Here is a 21,436-nt window from a genome sequence, read left to right on the forward strand (position 1 = left end):
AGACAAGATTTATTTGTCCAATTTGTTCTTAAAAATCACTTGCCCTGGTATTCTAGTGTAAGCACTTGAGAACTCTGAGCATTATTTATAATACTGTGTAATTTAAAATGTCACTCATGGACCAGTGCCTTTGTACTAGTCAATGTGAACTTTGAGGGAATTTATAATGTGAGACATGGATCTTCAAAGCCCACTAATCACTTTAGACATCACTTTATACACAGTATATATTATTAAGCTAAAAACATTCCCATTGTGCTACAAAATACTTACATCTGTGTGATGTAATGTTTCATGGGGATGCTAACATAGTGTCTCTGAGCATTATTTCATGGCACACTGATTCCATGAGCATTCAGTATAGTAACAAAGCCTCATCTTGGGCATTTCCAATTTATTGCTGTGCTTCAGAAGTAAACAAAAAGCAACTGCATTGGTATATTAGAAAACTTAGAAAAAGTAAGAAGAAATTATAGTTGACTCTTCAAGCTTTTAAATGCTACTCTTTAGAATTGTACATACAAGGTTTCTTTCTCATTCATACAAAAAAATCATACTATGTCTTTTCTAATGCTTCAGCCACAATGAACATTTTGGAATAAAAATGTACCTGACAGGTTTTTTAGAAGTGCCTAAGGCAGAACAAAACACAGCTGGTGATAGTGAGCTTACAATTTTTCTTAACTTCCTCACTTTGGAAGACTCCCAAACTGCTAGGTAAATCTATGAACTATCAGCCTTTGAAATGAACCACTTCTGTAGCAGTGTAAATTTAACTGAATTTTAAAGGACAAGCATGTTCAGTTGAAGCGTAATGCAAAATTTAGGGTCTGAGCTTTCTCATACATGATTTTGATTGAAGGTGAATTGAACTCTATGTAATAATTTGAAATAGAATCATAAAAGTGTCTGAAATAAGTGCTTGACATAAAAGTGCATGAAGAGGAATCCCTTCATTTTATTATTTTTTTCACTGGTAAAAGCCAGTGTTACATAGCTGACAGCAATGCAAAAAATTGCTGGAATGTACTGAATCCAAAGAGGCCTTGAACTAGCATGTCAGACCTTTAGGCTTTATCAGGTAAAATACACAAAGCAAAATTTCTTTTGTGAAATGAATGACCTTTAAATTTCTTTCCACCATCCCACATGCAAGAAGATGCAATTGAAGGACTCTGGTTTAGAAAATGTTTGGTCTCACTCAAGTTTCTTGAGATGTCAAAGTTTAAAATTTGCCTTAACCTCTTGGGATTTGTTTATTTTCCTGTAATAGATTTTAAACCAGGAGTAAGCAAAGCCCAAATTTGTTTTGGATGTCACAATGAATTAGATTTAAAGGTGCTCAATACTTCTTGAAGCTTTTTCTTCCAACAGGCATATATATATATATTAATTTTATGATTTTTTATTGTTTTTAATTCATTTTGTTTTTCTTTAAGCAACAAAATATGACATCTCATTACTAAAGAAGATCAGCTTAATTATTGCAGGACTAATAGTCACAGTTGCTGCTGTGATTGGCTGTATTCTTTTAGTCCCAGGTAAGTGTCAAAAACTAAGATGGCTTGACGTAAATAACAGTTTTCTGAAATAAAGTACTTTAGCCTATAGTTTTTAGTTTATGTATTGTAAAGGAAGAAGATTCTGTATTGTGTGGTCAAAGGGGAAAGATCTCATATTTGAATAGATGTTGGAAATGAAAAGGTGTTCCCTTTTACATAAGAGTAGTCATGGGGAAGGAAGGGAAAAGACATTTGCAAGCCTGCCTGTTTCCAGTTTTGCCTGTGGTGAAACTCTGGAAAGAAGTATTATTTAAACATGACCTAGATTTGCATGTGCAAAATTTGGCAGACTTCCACTTGGGCAACTGCAGGCCCTTTGTGGAAAATCTCTAGGCTCAACATTGCTGATATTGAGCTGAGTCAGATTGGTTGAAAGGGTTGGGTAGCAATAAACCCTTCTCTGTGGATGGTTGCGTGCAACAACAACAACAAAAGATATTTTTTTTGGATCCAGATAGATCGGAGTTGAAAAATATCAGTATTCCTGGTTTTCCAGATTTCAAATAGTAGTATGGTATCTGGATCTTTTTTTTTTTTAAGTTTCTGAAATTCAGCTCCATTATTCCCTTTGGGTAATCTTTCTGGAGTGCTGATGGGGTGCATTTGAATGTATTGGCATCAAAATTGCAGGGAAACTGCTGATACCTATCCTTTAAATAATCTCCAGAGTTTAAGTCAGGTGCACCACAGGGTCCAATCTCTGGCCCCCTGAACAAGGCGCCCCCAACTCACCTCCATTGTTTCCTGTGGAGGAAAAAAGCCCATGGAAAATGTAAAAGAACCATAGGATTAACACTATCTAAAGACTTGGCATGCTCTAGTTTTCTTATCAACTTGCTATCTAGATATTCCATCCCTGACAATCTTCTCAGCTCCTCAGCAAATAATTTACATCTCCAAGACTGGGTTTTCAAGTGTAATGCTCTGTTAGACAGACAGGCATTCTTGAACTCGCAGTCTGCCCCTTGGTTTAAATTGTTTAAGTGTGATCATTTTAGATCCTCTTATTTAGTTAGTATTGCTAACCATAATCTCAGAGCAGTTTTTACATCCTTGCGTTTCAAATCAATCCCCATGGCTATATTAACCAGCTACTATAGCAGAACGGGGGGGGGGGAGGGGTGGGCTCCCTCTTGGGTATCCTGCCCCCCCCAGGGAAAGTGTATGCGCAATACATAGCCTCTCCTTCCCGGTGTAGTGAACGCCGCGTGGTCACTGTCCGGCTATGCCTGGCAGATGGTCACTGCAATGGCCTCTCCTGCATTATTGCATCTGTGGCAACACCTTCCCGCTGGTCCCGCCGTTTCTCACAGAGTTTGCCACGTCATGGTGCGACCGAATGTCCGGCGGTATAACCGGATGGGCAGGCTGGGCTCACCAACCTCGCCAGCCAAGAGAAGGAAAACTCTAACATCAAACTCGGGCAGATAGAGCTCGTTTATGTAACACCTACCACCTGGAGGACTCGCTGCCGGCGTCCCGGCTTACTGGGCCATGGCAGATGACCCCAAGGTGAAAGGGTGGAGCCAGTACTGCACACACTGTGCTTTACCTAAAAATTCCTCTGCGCAGGCCTGAAGGGCATATCCACATCCACAACCCACAACACACCAAGTCCTGCAGCGATGGGCAAGGGGCGAAACGGCAGGTGGAAGATGCCACTGGAAGCCGCAGTCCCGATCCTGCATGTAGGCGGTTCAGGGTATTGGTCGCCTGATGCTGACCCGGAGACGAAAGCATCTTTCGACAGCACCCTGAATGACCAAGCAGCCTTATCTAGGGACAGCACTGCTTGCTCCACACAGAGAGGGGCCTAGAAAAGGTGACCTAAACAAAGCTCGTCTCCCCCACCCCAGTTGGCTAGCTGCGGTCAACGGGCATCCTTACTTGCAGTCAAAAAATAACAACAAAGAAAAGGCATGCACCTGCCTCACAAAGTGTGCAAAGACTTAAGCTTGCGTGTTGGAACATCAGAACCATGCTTGATACAGTAGACAGTGGTCGCCCTGAACGACGCTCTGCTCTAGTTGCCCACGAACTTCTCAGGTTGAATATTGACATAGCAGCTCTCAGTGAGGTCCGTTTCCCTGAGGAAGGTAGTCTTCAAGAACATGGTGCTGGCTATACCCTCTACTGGTTGGGTAAATCAAAGGCTGAGAGCCGCCTTTCTGGCGTTGGCTTCATGGTCAGGAACTCCATTGCCTCCAAACTCAAAAACCTGCCAACAGGTCACTCAGATCGCATCATGTCCATGCGCCTCCCACTTCAAAACAAGCAGCATGCAACACTCTTCAGTGTGTATGTCCCAACCCTTCAAGCAGATCCTGCAGAAAAGAACAAGTTCTATGCTGATCTACGCAACCTCGTACGGAAGACCCCTACAGAGGACAAGGTGATCATCCTTGGCGACTTCAATGACAGAGTAGGTAAAGACTCGGAAGCCTGGAAAGGAGTACTTGGCAAACACGGCATTGGCAACTGCAATGATAACGGGCGCCTCCTGCTAGAATTCTGCACGGAGCACCAGCTCACCATCACCAACACTATCTTTCAGCAGAAGAACAGCCTGAAGACAACCTGGATGCACCCACGGTCCAAGCACTGGCACCTTATCGACTACATTCTGGTGCGCCAGAGAGACCTTCGAGATATCTTACACACCCGAGTAATGCCCAGTGCGGAATGTCCCTCGGAGGAAGCCTAGGTTGGCAGCCTTCAGTCAGCCGAAGTTAAAGCTGCCTTCCAGGCAAAACTCCAGTCAAGAATTGAGGACCCCAGTTGCCCCACAGACCCTTCTCCAGAAGCACTCTGGGAACACCTAAAAACTACCATCCTGTTGATCTCTGAAGAAGTCCTCGGGTTCTCCACAAGGAAAAACAAGGACTGGTTTGACGAGAACAATCAAGAGATCCAAGAATTACTAGCAAAAAAGAGATCTGCCTACCAAGCACATCTTGTTCAGCCCTCCTGTCCCGGGAAAAAAGCAATCTTTCGCGCTGCATGTAGCAACCTCCAGCGCAAGCTTCGAGACATTCAGAACGAGTGGTGGACCAAGCTTGCAGAGAGAACCCAGCTGTGTGCAGACACTGGTGATTTAAGAGGGTTCTACGAAGCCCTGAAGGCAGTATATGGCCCATCATATCAGGCTCAGAGTCCCTTGCATAGTGCAGACGGCCAAGTGCTCCTCACAGACAAGGCATCCATACTGAACCGGTGGTCGGAGTATTTTCAGGCTCTCTTCAGTGCCAACCGCGTAGTTCAAGATTCAGCAATCCACCTCACCCCACTTCAACCAGTGAAAACAGAGTTGGATGAGATCCCCACCCTAGAAGAGACTGTTAAAGCCATCAAGCAACTGAAAAGTGGCAAGGCAACGGGAGTTGATGGAATCCCACCAGAGATCTGGAAGCATGGGGGCACAGTACTACATAGCACACTTCACAAAGTACTTGTCACCTGCTTGGGAACAAGGCAAACTACCACAGGACTTTCGCGATGCAATTATCATCACTCTACACAAGAACAAAGGGGAAAAGTCAGACTGCTCCAACTACCGGGGGATAACCCTGCTCTCCATCGCAGGCAAAATCCTTGCCAGAATACTCCTGAACAGACTGGTGCCCACCATTGCAGAAGAACTCCTCCCAGAGAGCCAGTGCAGCTTCAGAGCTAACAGGAGCACCACCGACATGGTATTTGTTCTCAGGCAGCTCCAAGAGAAATGCAGGGAACAGAACAAGGGTCTATATGTGACTTTTGTCGACCTTACCAAAGCTTTCGATACCGTTAGCAGGAAAGGCCTGTGGCAAATCTTGGAACGTTTAGGATGTCCCCCAAGGTTCCTCAGCATGATCATCCAGCTACATGAAGACCAGCGAGGCCAAGTCAGACACTGCAACGACCTCTCGAAGCCCTTCCCAATGGGAACAGGTGTAAAGCAAGGCTGCGTTCTCGTGCCAACTCTCTTTACGATCTTCTTTAGCATGATGCTTCAAAGAGCTGCAGTAGATCTAGATGATGACGATGGTGTCTACATCCGCTATCGCACCGATGTCAGCCTGTTCAACCTGAGGCGACTAAAGGCTCACTCCAAGACAATGGAAAAACTCATCCGAGAGCTACTATTTGCTGATGATGCTGCACTCGTCTCCCACTCAGTATCAGCTCTGCAGCATATGATGTCCTGCTTTGCAGAGGCTGCCAAGCTATTCGGCCTAGAAGTTAGTCTGAAGAAGACAGAAGTTCTCCACCAGCCTGCACCCCAGGAAGATTATCACCCTCCCTGCATCACTGTGGGTGAATCAGTACTGAAGACAGTCCAGCAGTTCAGCTACCTGGGGTGCATCATCTCCTCAGATGCCAAGATCGACAAGGAGATTGACAACAGGCTGGCAAAGGCAAACCGTGCATTTGGCCGACTGCACGAAAGAGTGTGGAGCAACAAGCATCTGAAAAAAGGCACAAAGATCACTGTTTACAAAGCGGTTGTGATGACAACCCTCATCTACGGCTCCGAATCGTGGGTTTTATACCGTCATCACCTGCGACTCTTTGAGCGCTTTCATCAGCGCTGCCTTCGCACCATCCTCAACATCCACTGGAGTGACTTTGTGACCAACACTGAAGTCCTCAAGAGGGCGGAGGTTACAAGCATCGAAGCACTGCTGTTGAAGACGCAGCTGCGCTGGGCAGGGCATATTTCTAGGATGGAAAACCACCACCTTCCCAAGATTGCTCTGTATGGCGAACTTTCCACCGGCCATCGAAATAGAGGGGCACCAAAGAAGAGGTACAAGGACTCCTTGAAGAAATCCCTTGGCACCTGTCGCATCAACCATCACCAGTGGTCTGACCTAGCCTCAGATCGCAAAGCATGGAGGCACACCATCCACCAGGCTGTCTCTTCCTTTGAGAACGCACGCATAGCTGGTCTTGAGGACAAAAGGAGATTGAGGAAGAATCGCACTGCTACAGCACCAACCCCAAATCAGACTTTTCCCTGCAGCCACTGTGGCCGGATCTGCCTGTCCCGCATTGGTCTTGTCAGCCACCAGTGAGCCTGCAGCAGACGTGGACTACTGCACCCTTCTTAAATCTTCGTTCGCGAAGTCAAGCCGAGAGAGAGAGATAGCAGAACACCTAAGGAACGACTTTGTCCCTGTAGTGGTCCTGCTATTGAAGACTTACCCCATTATATTCTTAATTGCACACTGTAAATCCAACCCAGGTTAAAATTCCTTTCTGAGATTCTATCCAATCTACGTTCCTATTTAGACTGAGAAGATTGTAATTTTGTTAGCTGACTCTGATGCCAACATATCATACAAAATGGCTTTATATGCCCTGGCTGCAAAGAAAATAACACTATTATTAAGGGTTTTAATTAACTTTGATCTCAGAGGATATTTAATGATGTTTACCTTTTACTATGTTTTTATTTGAACTTGACAATGGACTAAGTCTTATTTTAAATCTTATTTCATTTTTTATTTTTTTAAATAAATATTTTTATGTTTTATTGACTTTAGTACAATTGGCCATTACAGCATATGGATGTTGAAATTACAAATAACCCTCCCCCCCCCAACCCTCCCCATCTTCTTTTAGTCTTTTCCCCTCAGCCAAGGGCACAGAGTCCTGATCTTCCACTGAATGTCCTTCCTTGCTTCTCCTGGGATCCACTCTAAATAAGGGTTCCATCTGGTCTCGATTTCCTTGACTTTATCTTCCCACGTGGAATCCTTGTTGATTGTTGCCACGATGTCAGACTGTATGTAATCAAACAAATAGCTGTGCCAGCTTTCTATTGACCATTTACTTTTATCTTTCCACCCCAAAGCGATGACCGCCTTCCCCGCTAGTATCATTGCCTTGACAAGGTTTTGCATGGGTCTACTTAGTGCCGGACTTCCTATTGTGCTTAACAACATCATATTAAAGCCAATGGTTAATGGTACATTGCAGACTTTTCTAATAAATTGAATAATTTCCCCCCAAAAGGGTTTAACCTCTTCACACTCCCACCACATATGTGCAAACCAACCCTTAAATTGTTTGCAATGCCAGCACTTGGAGCTCACTCCTGGGAATATATTGGCTATTTGTGCGGGAGTTTTGTACCATTTTGTGAAAAATTTATATTCCAGTTCTTTAAATTTGGTTACTTTAATCCTTTCTAGACCATCCAAGATTTTCCCAGCCAACTCCTCTGTTAACTGACCTTCATGACTCCAAATCTTTTGTAAATGTACTATTATTTTATCTTTATTTGAAATCATTTTTCTGTATAGTAACCCCACTAGACCCTTCCTTTGTTTGGCCATTACCTTATATATCTCTAACCAAAGCTCTCCCTTTTCACTGATCATCTTAACTCTCTTATGCAAGCCTGCTATGTTTAACCAGTATTGATTACCTAAATCTTCTATAATTTCCTGTAAGGGTTTTAGCTTACCACCCCTAAACATATCGTCCACTCTAAAATAGCCTTTGTTTTTAAGCCTTTCCCACCATTTTATAGCATGCACCTCCTTAACAATAGCTTCTAGGGGGCTCCACCTTGAAACCTTCCCTAGCCACTGTGGGTACCATTTCATCCAGGTTTCTAATGCTGCTCTTCTGGGCCCTATAGCTAATTTTAGATCTTTTGTCGACACTGTGGAAAAAATCCAAATCTTCCAATGCCACTGTTGACCGCATTCTCGAAATTAATCCACTTCTGTACCTTATCCTCACTCAAATCTAGTAACGCTCTTAGTTGGAAGGCCTCATAATATTTACTTAAATTTGGGATTCCCCAACCTAATTCTGATTTAAGGTTGTATAGAATTCTCTTATGAAACCTACTGTTTTTATTATTAAAAATCCACACTTTGATTGCTTTATTCCATTGTTCAATTTGATTTTTCCTCAAACCTAAGGGTAACGTTTGGAATAAATACATTAACTTTGGTATCATGAACATTTTAAGAGATCTTATTCTAGATGATATCCCTAGTATTTTATGATTCCAATTATTCATATCCCTCTCTATTTTCTTCCATATTTTACCATAGTTCTCCTTTATCATTTTGTCCATATTTTTTTTGCAGGACTATCCCTAAATATTTTAATCTCTTGGCTCCCATTCCTATATTCGTAATCCTATTTATTTCCTGTTTTTCCTCTCTATTAACATTAAGGTATAGAATTTCTGATTTTGCCATATTCACTCCGAGCCCTGAACACTTTTCAAAATCATCTAAAATTATCTTAATCTCTTTAACTCCGTCTTTTGGGTTAGACATAATTACTATGATATCATCCGCAAATAAATTAATTTTCATTTCTTCAATACCTGACTTATACCCCTCTATTCTCCCGGCATTCCTAATTCGCTCTGCTAGTTGCTCTATAGCTATTATAAATATAAGCGGGGATAGTGGACAGCCTTGTCTTACCCCCCCTTGAATTGGGAACGCTTGTGAGTGGTCAGTGTTGACTCTAACTTTGGCCTTACCTCCGTTGTATATTTCCTGTATAGCGTGTAAGAACCGTTCCTCTAAACCTATCTACTTTAATATTTGCCACAAGAATTCATGTGAGAGAGTATCAAAGGCTTTATAAACATCCAACTTTAACAGAGCTATTTTTTTCTTTTGGCCATGGTGCAATACATTTAAGATATTTCTAATAGGATGGGCAATAGATCTACCCTCAATAAAACCGTATTGGTCCCCTTTTATGATTGACGGGATAACTCTCTTAAGTCTATTTGCTAAAACCTTAGCAAAAATCTTATAATCTTGATTTAGTAAACTAATGGGCCTATATGAACCTACTTCTTCCGGATCTTTCTGGGGCTTTAATATCAAAATTATTTCTGTTTCCTTCCATGAGTCCGGGGCTTTCTTTCCTTCCAAGACTTCGTTAAAAACTACCTGCAATTCAGGTGCTATAATTTCTACCATTTCTTTATAAAAGTCAGAAGTAAAGCCATCCAGCCCTGGTGATTTACCCTTTTTGAGCGCTTTTATTACTTCCTTTATCTCTTGGAGTGTAATCTCAGCACCCAGTGAGGCTTTTGCTTCCTCCTCTATGATTGGCTTAGGTGCGTCCCACACCTCCGTTATATTCTTTTTCATATATAAATTTTTATAGAAGTCTTCAAATGCCTTAGTGATTTCCTTAGAGTTTTGAGTTGTACTATTATTAATTTTAATAGTTCTAATTGATTGTTTTGCCTTTTTAACTTTCAAATAATTAGCTAATCTTTTTGCTGTATTAATGCTATTCCTCTGGAAGTCGTTCTTAACCATTATTTCCTTTTTCCACATTGTTGCCATATCTAGGGCCTCCAACTGTTTTTGAATCTCTTTAATTCTAATCTGTAAACTAGGATTACACTTTCCCACTATTTCTTTTTGTAACTCCTCCAATTCCTTAAGTTTTGTTTGCCTTTTTTTATGCCATTCACTTTTTATGTCTTTTTCCTTTCTAACCAAATGGCCCCTTATTACTGCTTTGGCAGCGTCCCACAATATATTAGTTGACACAGTTCCTCTATTTTCCTTAAAATATAATTTTAACTGTGTCATTAAGTATTCCCTATCCTCTTCTTTTGTCATTACCAAGTTGTTATACCTCCAAGGTCTATTTTTCGAGGGAAGATTTAATTCTAATTCAATACTTAGAGGGGCATGGTCAGAAATCAAAATTGGATGGGTCTTGATCTCTTTAACCACCATATTATTATTTTTTCCCAAAATTATATAATCTAAGCGGGATGCTGTTTTATGTCTACAAGAAATATGTGTTGGGCTGGGTCTCGTATTGATGAACTCATGAGCGTCCTTCAAGCCCCAATCTCTTAGCTTAATGCTATTGTTCTTGGTTATGTCCATATTTAGATCGCCCACTACAATTAGTTCGCCCTCTGAAAACTGTTGTATCTTCTTAAAAACCAAGTTTAAGAATTTCCTTTGTCTTTTATTTGGTGCATAAACATTTACTATAGTGATTTTTATGGCTTCCAGCTTAAACTTAACTAAGAGGTATCTACCTTCCTTATCTACTAATTTTTCCATGTTTTCCACCTTAATATCCTTACGAATCAATGTAGCCATGCCTCTAGCTTTGGAAGACCCTCTTGCTTCTGCTAAAACCTGCCACCTCAGATCTTTTATCAATGGTTTTCTATCATTTATTTTTTTGTGAGTTTCCTGTAGGCACAACAAATCTATTCTTTGTTCTTTAGCCATTTTAATTACTCTGAATCTCTTAAGATTTGATGTTAGACCATTCGCATTCAGTGAAAGGACTCTTAAAGATCTATCCATTCTCTTTATATGTAACAGACTTGGGCCCTAATGGCTGAGGGTATTTTTCTATACTTCTTACTGAACCCCCCCCCCCCCCATTCCCTTCCCCTGTGGCACAGACAACTTCCTGGATGAAACCATCATCCTGTCTTCCACCTTCCAGGGGGCACGCATCCCGCCCTCCCCTTCTAGCTTATAGCTAAATTTAGCTCAAAATATTTTATACTTCCCTTTAGTAATCCGTTCTTGGCCTTTTCTCTTGTCTACTTGAGCTTCCTTCTCCCGGGTCCACACCGAGCTCCACTGTTTCTTCTTCTTCTTCTTCCTCTCTCGGGTCTCTCAGGTCGTCTGTGGCGATGCCCAGGCGAGTGAGAAGATCCCTTGCTTCTTTAGGGTTGCGGGCCACCAGCCTTTTTTCGTCTTTAAAAATAATTATTGAGGAGGGGTACCCCCAAGAGAATTTAATCTTGTTGTCATATAATTTTTGCCCAAAGGGTCTCATTAGCCTTCTCTTTCTGATGGTTTCCTGGCAGAAGTCTTCTCTCACCCAAACTTTCCTTCCTCTAAAAGAAAGGTCTTTCCTTTTTTTCAAAGTCTTGAAAACTGTCTGCTGAGTCTTTTCCCTTGAAAATTTAATTATGACTTCCCTTGGGGCACCCCCATCTTGTCTCCTTTGCAGTCTATGAGCTCTCTCAATATCCTGAGATTGCAGAGTGACTCCTTGCTCACCCATCCAGTCTATAAGGGTTCCTTCCAGGAGCTTATTATTTATTTCCTCTGAAATTCCACCCAGAATCAGATTCGCTCTTCTGTTACGATCAGAGAGCTCTGTAAGTTGCGAATTCAGCTGGAGTATTTTTTGTTTATTAGATAAGGCCAGCTCATTAGCAGAGATTGCAATGTTCCGTGTGTCCTTGAGCTCTGCACTCAACTCTGTAAAAGCCTCCCTGAGTGCTTTAATTTCAGAACTCATCTGGTCCTGGGACGACATCATTAAAGTCTGGAAAGCTGATATCTGCTCAGATAATTCTTTAATTGTCTTAGCCATGATGATTCTTTTCTGGAGTTACCTGCGACCGCTGAGTAATTAACCAGGGCGTTGCCTCGTTAATTTGATAGTAGAAGTTGTTGTCTTACCCTCTGGGACCCCAGAAAGGAATTCTTATGATCTTCAGACCTTCGTAAGTAAGCTCTTCTTCAAATAGACTTGCCAAAGAGCTATTTACATTCCTTTGAGCTATTTAAAATTCCAGTTCGAAGGGGAGGACAAGCACACAGCCGGCTTAGTTAACGCATGCGTACAAACCCCCATCTTATTTCATTTTATACAACTATGTTATACCTATTTTATGCTCTTGTCATCTCTGGTTTGTAATGGCCTGTGGCTAAATACAAATGCAGATAAATATTTGGAGAAACATGGGAACGCTATTGTAAGCGATTGCTTAGCCCAACTAATATAAAACCTGAGAATCTGAAACTGTATAAAACTTGAGAATCTTGTCCAATGGGAAATTGAAGAATCTTGACCTATGTAAAACATGAGAATTACCCCCAAAGTTTCAGGAATCCAGCACAAACCAACTCCAACAGAAAAACAGAAAAAATGCTTGAAACTTACAGAATCTTACTTAAAGCAGCCTGGCAATCTGATATCAAGCCCTGGGAAACTCAGAAATACATGAGGAAAAGAAGAAAAAAGGGAGGGGATCAGTGCAGGAAGCCTGCAAATGCTGGCTCCCTATATTTCTGGTTAATCCCAAATGTTTCCAGGATTTTCAGAACCCATTCTTTGGTATTCTAAGCACTAAGAAGAACTCTTCTGGATCAGACCAGTGGTCCATCTAGTCCAGCATCCTATCTCACACAGTGGTCAACCAACTCCTCTGGATGGTCAACAATAGGAAATAGAGACTGAGGCCTTCCCCTGATGTTACCTTTTTGGGTTTTTTAATGGTGATTTGGATTCTGCTAGAGTTCTATTGAGTATGCATTCATTCATACAGAAAGGGTCTTTATTTTGTGGTGATTTCCCCTGTAGGGTGCATATAAATAGATTTGCTTTATAATTTGGTTCTTCTCTCTTAAGTAATGTTCTTTTGATGGATCCAATCCAGTTTAGCTATTTTGCCTCTCCTGGAGTATTAATGTTTCTCTGATTAGAACTACCACAGAATAGTGTGGATCATAAGAATTCAGTGTATAAGATATCTGTTGACTGAGCTGAATTTTCAGTCAGGATTCAGTTTATTTCTCTGTGCTGTGGCTTCTGGGTTACAAGGATGTAGGGTAGGGAGCAGGGTAACATTCTTATGTAAGATCTAGTTTGAATGATCAGAAAGAGTCTAAGAAATCTGTACTGGTCTTAATATAAAGATGTTACACATATCCTTTGATTTGCTTATGTTCATGGTAGCTGTTTTTATATTCTTACAGATGGATTTGCAACATCAAATCAAATTGGACTTGGCTTAATTGTACTCCCTGCTATCATTTTAGTACCCCTTCTCTACATTCTCTTAGACTCAGGTAAGAATCTGTTGACTTTCTGCCTTCTGAACTTCTAATGATTTAATGTGATTTGTGGGGAGAAGGGAGAGATTTGTAGCAATGTGGTAATTGGGGATAATTCTGGTCCTAGGTGCTCTCTAGGTGTAAACAGTGGTAGTTTTCAGAGATTCAGCTTGCCTCAGGGTCATGCCACTGCACTATGTACTCTATACAGAGAGATTTTGTTTTCTTCCCTGCAACTCACTAAAGGAGTAGCTTTGCTGTTACTTTCACTATCAGAGAGGATATTGAATTAGGCAGACCATTTAACATCTAACCCAATAAGACTTTGTCTTTGAGCCCTTAATTCTGATTTAAGCAGGCAGGCTGCTAATTGGTAAAATTGTCTAGTTCATGAGATGTGATTATTTGTTGATGTACCATTGGCATATGTCATAGATTTTACCTGTTGTGGTGCAGTGTTATATTAGAAAGCCTAGCACTAAGACCTTTTTGTGTGTGTGTGTGCGGGTAGACAGTTCTGATTGTTTTTGTCTATCCCATTTAGGAAATATTGATGTAATGATTATAATTTATATAATATGTGTACTTCTTTAATTGTTGGTATGTTGTAGTAGAGAAACGGGGGTGAAAGAGGGGGAATGACTGAGTGAGGTGATTGATTGGTGACTGAGAGAGTGTGGAGGGAACTGAAAAGTATGTGGGGAGAAAGGGGGGGGTCAGGAGTTAACTTTCAGCAGAGTGACAACAGTTAACTGACAGTTGTGGTCAGACAGCAGTCTACAGAGTCTGAGAGGCAGTCTTCTGATTAGAATCCCATACTAGTGCTGTGAAAGGCGTTTAGATTCTAGGGAAGAAAAATAGAATACTGTAGAGGACATATAAGGGCTAGATACAGAGCCAAAACCTAATATTGTCAGAGTATTATAGGAGTGTGAGAGACAGAAGCTGTCAGAAAGTTGAGTTAGGAAGAGAAAGGAGGATTTGAGAGTGAGGAGTGTGTGAAGTGAAAGAGTGACACCTTAGAAGTTATTATTATTCGCTGAAGAATTAAGCTATAAACATCTTGATACCAATATGCTTATTGTAGAAATAAAGTTTTATTCTTTTTTATATTATCCTGGAGTTTTTGATATTAAATTATATGAGTCTCATCCTCAGGCCACATAGTCCAGCGAAGAAGCTTGGGCACAATTCAGTTGGGAACGTTAAATAAAGTGTTTGAAATTAAATTCCTAGTGGCAGCAATACATACATTAAGAGGAAAGTAATGACAGTTGGTGTTGCATTTCCATGGAATTACATCACACTTGATGAAAATATTGTTATTATTACCATTTAAATGCTTTCCAATCATAATTTCCCCCCCAGTTTTTGAGAAACCTCCATGCTTTGCAGTTACGTTGCTGCTTTTGAAAGCACTTGGATATGTAATTGCTGTGACTGGATTTGCTATGTCTGTATCAGGTAAGCAGCGTATTTACTTTATGGTGTTAATATCTCTTTGCATTTTTGTTTTCTAAAAAAACTTGTTTATTTTGTATGTTTTCACTGTTTGCATGCACACTGAGGAATATCCTACAAAAGCTTTTCACACTGGGAAATCCACAAAGGATCTCATAGAACAGAATCTATGAGCATTCTGTTATTACTGTTTTATCTTGTGAACAAACAATGACCTGGAGGTGTTGATACATTTTCATTAGCATGGCTGTTCCATGCATTGCTGCATCATGGAAGCCAAACCTCAAAAGCATTGCTTTAAATTATTTACTTTGGTAACACCACATATCCTGGAGCATCACCCAAAGCCACTACTGACCTTTTTTGTCATTATTTCAATTTGTGTCCACAGGCTTTGTATGTGAACATGCCATGCATGCAGGAATACACATCTACAAACAGTTTCTGATGTTGCAGTAGAAAATAAATCTTCACTTATTTATATGTTTAGATGCATACTTTAAATACATAAACCTTCAACAAGAAGGTTTATGTGTTAATAAAAAGCTAGAAATAGGAGACAAAAACTGGGAAATCCCTAGTGGTGTTAAAGAATAAAATTCAGAGAACTACCTGGACAATTTTTAATGGTAATTGTTCAAGGTTGGCTAGCCTGAAATAATGATGGCATATTCTGCATTTATATTGATTGTGTTCTTTTGGCAATGTTTTGGGGGCATTATATGTTGAAAAGTTCATACTTAGTTTTTTTTGTCTAGAAAAAGATATCTGTAGACTTAAAAGCAAAAAAGAAGAAGCTTTTTTTCTTTAAAAAATGTGTCACAGGAGGAAAGCTGTTTAGAAACTTTATTTCTGAACAATTAGAATAAAATTTTATAAATTGGCTTTCAGTGCAATGATACAATTACTGGCTTTTGCCATTACAGCTAAAACTACATCTAGTGTGTGGCAAATAAAACAGGCTGCAAGCACTGATCTGTTGCTGTGCACACTGTGCTATGCATGCTTAATACGATACAGCTACTACAAGTTGGCAGTCTTCTATAGCCCCAGAGATCATGTTGCTAAAAAGAAAGCAACGTGAAAAACTGGCTATAATAAGGTTACAGATACAGATTTATTTCCAATAAGATTATTTAAATTGAATTTGTGTGTTATTTGCATTAAGTTCATTGCCAAAAGTTTATGTTCCTTGTTTTGTGATGTCTCTTTTTTTAGCACAGGCCTATCTATAGCAGATAACAGTTTTCAACAGAAATTTACTGGCTTTGGTTTAGGTGGCATCTTTAAGTATGTGGGCAGTTCTTTGGAATCCATATTCTGACAATTTCTCCTCTTCCTATCCTGTTCTAAAAAAAATAAAAATAAAGAGCAGAAACTCTATATTTTGTCTTCTCTTGATGATGAAAGTGGAGCTTCTGCTTCAGCCTTTTTTTATCTCTAATAATAGTATTATTTAAATATATTAAGCTGAAGGTTATTTTTAAGTATTTTGTGTTACAAGTTATGATGTAAAGCAAGCAGCATAGTAATTATTGAAACACATGGACATGTACCCCAAAACCTCTTTTTTTCAGCTGATTTTTGATCCATAAGATCTTTTGATATAAAGATCTTTTTTCTTTCATGTTTCTCCAGTAATTAGCTTATGCACTTGACCATGCAGCAATAAAAAAGGCCAATGCTGTGCTGGGAATTATTAGGAAGGGAACTGAAAACAAATCAGCCAGTATCATAATTCCGCTGTATAAATCGATGGTGCGGCCTCATTTGGAGTTCTGTGTACAGTTCTGGTTATCACACCTCTGAAAAGATATTATAGCATTGGAAAAAGTGCAGAAAAGGACAACTAGAATGATTAAAGGGTTGGAACACTTTCCCTATCAAGGAAGGTTAAAGTGCTTGGGGCTCTTTAGCTTGGAGAAACATTGACTGAGGTTTACAAAATTATGCATGGGACAGAGAAGGTAGAGAGAGATGTACTTTTCTCCCTTTCTCACAATACAAGAACTCATGGACACTCAATGAAATTGCTGAGCAGTTGGTTTAGAACGGCTAAAAGGAAGTACTTCTTCACCCAAAGGGTGATTAACACATGGAATTCACTGCCACAGGAGGTGGTGGTGGCTACAAGCATAGATAGCTTCAAGAGGGGATTGGATAAGCTTATGGAGCAGAGGTGCAACAATACACAGTGGCTAATAGCCCCAATGGACTTCTGCCCCATATGTTTATGCAATCCCTCTTGAAGCTGTCTATGCTTGTAGCCACTGCCACCTCCTGTGGCGGTGAATTCCATGTGTTAATTGCCCTTTATTGTTGGAACGCTCATCTGGGGCAGTGATGTTCTGTATTCTTGGTGCTTGGGATGGGGACAGTGGGCTCCTGGTGACCTGGCCCCACTGATGGACCTCTTAATGGCACCTGTTTGTGGTTTTTTTGCCACTGTGCGACACAAGAGTGTTGGGCTGGATGGGCCATTGGCCTCATCCAACATGACTTCTCTTATGTTCTTATGCAGTTTGATGTAGTGGTTAAGTGTGCGGACTCTTACCTGGAAGAACCAGTTTTGATTCCCCACTCCTTCACTTGCAGCTGCTGGAATGGCCTTGGGTAAGCCATAGCTATCACAGGAATTGTCCTTGAAAGAGCAGCTGCTGTGAGAGCCATCTCAGCCCCACCCACCTCACAGGGTGTCTGTTGTGGGGGGGAGAAGATATAGGAGATTGTAAGCCACTCTGAGTCTCTGATTCAGAGAGAAGGGTGGTGTACAAATCTGCAGTTTTCTTCTTCTTCTTCTTGACCAGGAATACTAATGGGAAATGCATATGCATGCTAGAGTAAGACTTAGGACTTTTCTATAGCAGTGGACATGGATGATTCATTTGGATAGGGCTCTGCTTCATTCCATAAGCATTTTGCATTATTAGACTGCTCCACATGGCATGTATGTGTCTGCTGTCCATAATATTGAAGCAAGCATATCTTTGTCTTTTATTTTTTATTGTATCAAACAAATACAGATGATGCAAATGTTGTCTTTCCACAGAATTTACAGAGGACAGCCTTTATATTACATATTATCATATATAGTAGGCTGTTTGTCATGTACAAAAAGTTACAATTTTATCTCTGGTAGAGGAGCACTTTGTAGTCCTCATGAGAAGAAAGGGCTTTTAAAACACAAATTATCTTGAAGCTTAAGGACATCCACATGCATTGTCTTTTCTCCACCCCAATGAAATAGGGTGTTCTGCTTCTCATTTCCCAGGTATTCATTATCTATAGGATGACTTCCTTAGATGTTCAACACAAATTGTTCAAGAAGCGTTGCAAATGTCATCCTTTGTGTTTGATGAAATGTTTGCAAAATATCTTGGAAATATCAAAAGCCTGGTATGTGCTGGCTGCTGTATCACCGTGGCATCCCAGATGTAATTTTTCCTTCTGTTCATTCTTGTAATTCACAGACATCCTGACAGCATAGTGGATAGCTTCTCATTCATACTTGTGACACCTGTACAACATTAGCACACATACATAGTCCCCATTTGTTCGTGTTGGTAGCTCAGGCAACCTTTTCTGGTAATAATTTGATATCCGCATGGAGAAACATTAGGAACAAGTTTAAGAGGGATTACTTGTTCAAGTCAGTCTGTGATCATAGCAGAGTTTAGCTTGGAGAAACGTCGACTGAGGGGTGACATGATAGAAGTTTACAAGATAATGCATGGGATGGAGAAAGTAGAGAAAGAAGTACTTTTCTCCCTTTCTCACAATACAAGAACTCGTGGGCATTCGATGAAATTGCTGAGCAGACAGGTTAAAACGGATAAAAGGAAGTACTTTTTCACCCAAAGGGTGATTAACATGTGGAATTCACTGCCACAGGAGGTGGTGGCGTCCACAAGCATAGCCACCTTCAAGAAGGGGTTAGATAAAAATATGGAGCAGAGGTCCATCAGTGGCTATTAGCCACAGTGTGTGTGTGTGTGTGTGTGTGTATGTATATATATATATATATATATATATATATATATATATATATATATATATATATATATATATATATATATATATATATATATATTTGGCCGCTGTGTGACACAGAATGTTGGACTGGATGGGCCATTGGCCTGATCTAACATGGCTTCTCTTATGTTCTTATGTTCAGAGTTGGAATCATAAACAGATCCGCATTGATTTAAAGAGCAGTAGTTGCTCCTTTGTATATATTTAATGTTGCTAGAATCTTGCAAATCTTCACCTAGTCTAACTTCTTCTTCTGTTTAAAATCTCAAGTTGAAATGGATTCACTGTACAGCAGATATGAGCAAGTGTAGCTTCAAGATGCTTTTATCACAGGTAGTGTAGAAAAATACAGATTTCAGAGGGAAAAAAACAGCCAGCCATACCTTTAAAAACTCAGTTTTTCTAGTAATGAATTATATTTCTGCCTTTTCATTAGCTATGTTTTAAACAAAGGAATTTTGAACCACAAATTCTAACCTAAGTACTGTGTTTGTTTTTCAACAGCATGCCCCCCACTACAGGCTCCTGTCATGGTTGCAGGCTTAGCAATTATTGATCTTGTAGCAGTAATTGCCTTAGTTTATGTGATTATTATTGGTAAGTTCTTCCTGTTTAAAGTTATTTCCACAACTGCTGGTATATGTTATAGACAGGCTATTCTGTCAACTCCACCTATTATATCTCTGATAAATACTTGATTCAAATTTTACATGCAAATTAAATAAATTGATATTTCTCATGTTGGGTTCCATTGCATGGTCAAAGTTCCCTTGATGAGACTTGCATAATTAGAATGCAAATGAAAAAAGCAGTTTTATTGAAAGTGGAGTCTGTGGCATACAAGAGACAACAGCGTAATCATGACAATAGTATGGTTGTATAGTATTGTCTGTTCATAGATCTCAGAAATTTGTTTAGCTGAGTTAATAATTGTATTACATATTGAAAACATTGGCTTAAGTCCAGACATTGAAGGTTTTTTATTCCCCACCCCTGCAATGGGATGGAAGGCTGCTGTTCAGAGAAGAACAGTCTGAGTACACATGTGAAAAGCACCCAAACAAGCTATAACAGCACGCCTTGCGGTCTCACTGGATCGCTTCTATATGCGGCTTATGGCTACCCCAGCCCCTCTTCAGCCTCAGTTCTTCCTCTTGAATTTTACCTCACGGCCATGGAACTCAAGGGGTGGGTGTAATATGGATTTCTCAATACTAGTCTCTTTGGGGTTTTTGTTTTGCTTTCAGATGGATATAAACTCAGTTTGTAGGGGACCACAGCAGCTTTGATAGTTTTCCCAATATACTGGCACCAGAGAACTTTAAAGTAAACCACAGAAATTTATTAACGTACACACACCGTCTTCAACTGGGGAATGGGAACTATCTACATGGGCTATATTGTATCTCAAGCAGTTAACAGTTTCTTCGTAGTTCAGGCTTTATAATATCAATTTCGCTTAGGTCTTTCAGGTTTCACAGATCATATAGATTTCACTCTCCAATACTATTCTAGGTTGGCCTCTCGGGTATAATGTGCCAAATCCCTTAAGTCGACTGGTGTCTCTTCTCCCAGCCCTTCAGACTTCTAGACCCACATTTTTCCCTCAACCACCTCTTTAGCTCTTAAGAGAAGTGTCTCTGTGTCTGTGACCTCTCAGGTTTTTTACTGTGACTCTCCTTTAGTCACACACAACCCCTTGGCTGTCTTAATAGAGTGAACAGTGAGCTTTGCTTCTCTCGAAGACTCTCCTCAGCTCCTGTCTCAGCTCCTTCTCAGACCAACTGCTCTTCAGCAGTCTCCTCTGTCTGTCACTAACTGCCCTCAGCCGTTAGCTGTCAATCACCTCTGAGAGTTCCGAGCACTCTGGCCCCCACCCTCAGATCACCTGACGCAGGCTCTATGCATCCTTAGTTTTCTTGTTAACCCTTTCATTACCGTCACACAAGCTATTCAGGATCTAAAGCAGCTTCCCACCTTACATGAGAAGCTTGTGCAATGAAAATTAGCTTTTATCCAGGAAATGTTGTTTGTGTTCCCAACCTATTTTCATATAGATAATGTTCTTCCATACACCCCGTATTGCACAAGTACTTTTGCATGGATTTGTAGTTTACAGCAACTTAATAGGTGGTATAGATACAGGTTGGAAGGTCCTTACTATAGATTACTTGCTGCAGCTTCTCTCACCTATGTTCTAGTAAAAGTATATATGTCTTTCTTTACAATTAGCAAAGATTTTTAAGATGCATCATGTGAATTGTTGAAAACACATTTTTATTTTTAAAAGGTCGTTTCTTGCCCACCATCTCTTAAGAGACCTGTTGGTCAAAGATGCTGGGTAAGAGATAACTCTTTAAAAATTAAATTGTGTTTTCAAAAATTCACAGGATACATCTTTAAAATCTTTGTTAAACTCATTTTAAAACACACTGAATTAGATCCTTGGCAAGCTGTACTACTGTACAAAGAGGAGGACTTAGCTTTTGTGCTGTTAATTGGTTAAAAGAAGAATAGACGGATAGAGAAAAATAAATAAAAAAGAGAACAGTATGTAAATACATTGTA

The 21,436-nt window shown here is 40.2% G+C and overlaps 1 protein-coding gene across 3 annotated transcripts in view; it reads left to right on the top strand.

The window, feature by feature from the left end:
- The window catches only part of CD47 (CD47 molecule), an 83,891-nt gene that overhangs the window by 45,341 nt on the left and 17,114 nt on the right, over positions 1–21,436 (top strand). For all 3 annotated transcript variants that reach the window (XM_060234539.1, XM_060234540.1, XM_060234542.1), the window contains exons 4-7: positions 1,440–1,541; positions 13,298–13,390; positions 14,744–14,839; positions 19,373–19,465. In XM_060234539.1, coding sequence (XP_060090522.1) covers positions 1,440–1,541; positions 13,298–13,390; positions 14,744–14,839; positions 19,373–19,465 — 384 coding nt within the window. The remainder of the gene's footprint in view (positions 1–1,439; positions 1,542–13,297; positions 13,391–14,743; positions 14,840–19,372; positions 19,466–21,436) is intronic.

This window comes from Heteronotia binoei, chromosome 3 (assembly GCF_032191835.1).
Source record: "Heteronotia binoei isolate CCM8104 ecotype False Entrance Well chromosome 3, APGP_CSIRO_Hbin_v1, whole genome shotgun sequence".
Classification (NCBI taxonomy): Eukaryota; Metazoa; Chordata; class Lepidosauria; order Squamata; family Gekkonidae; genus Heteronotia; species Heteronotia binoei.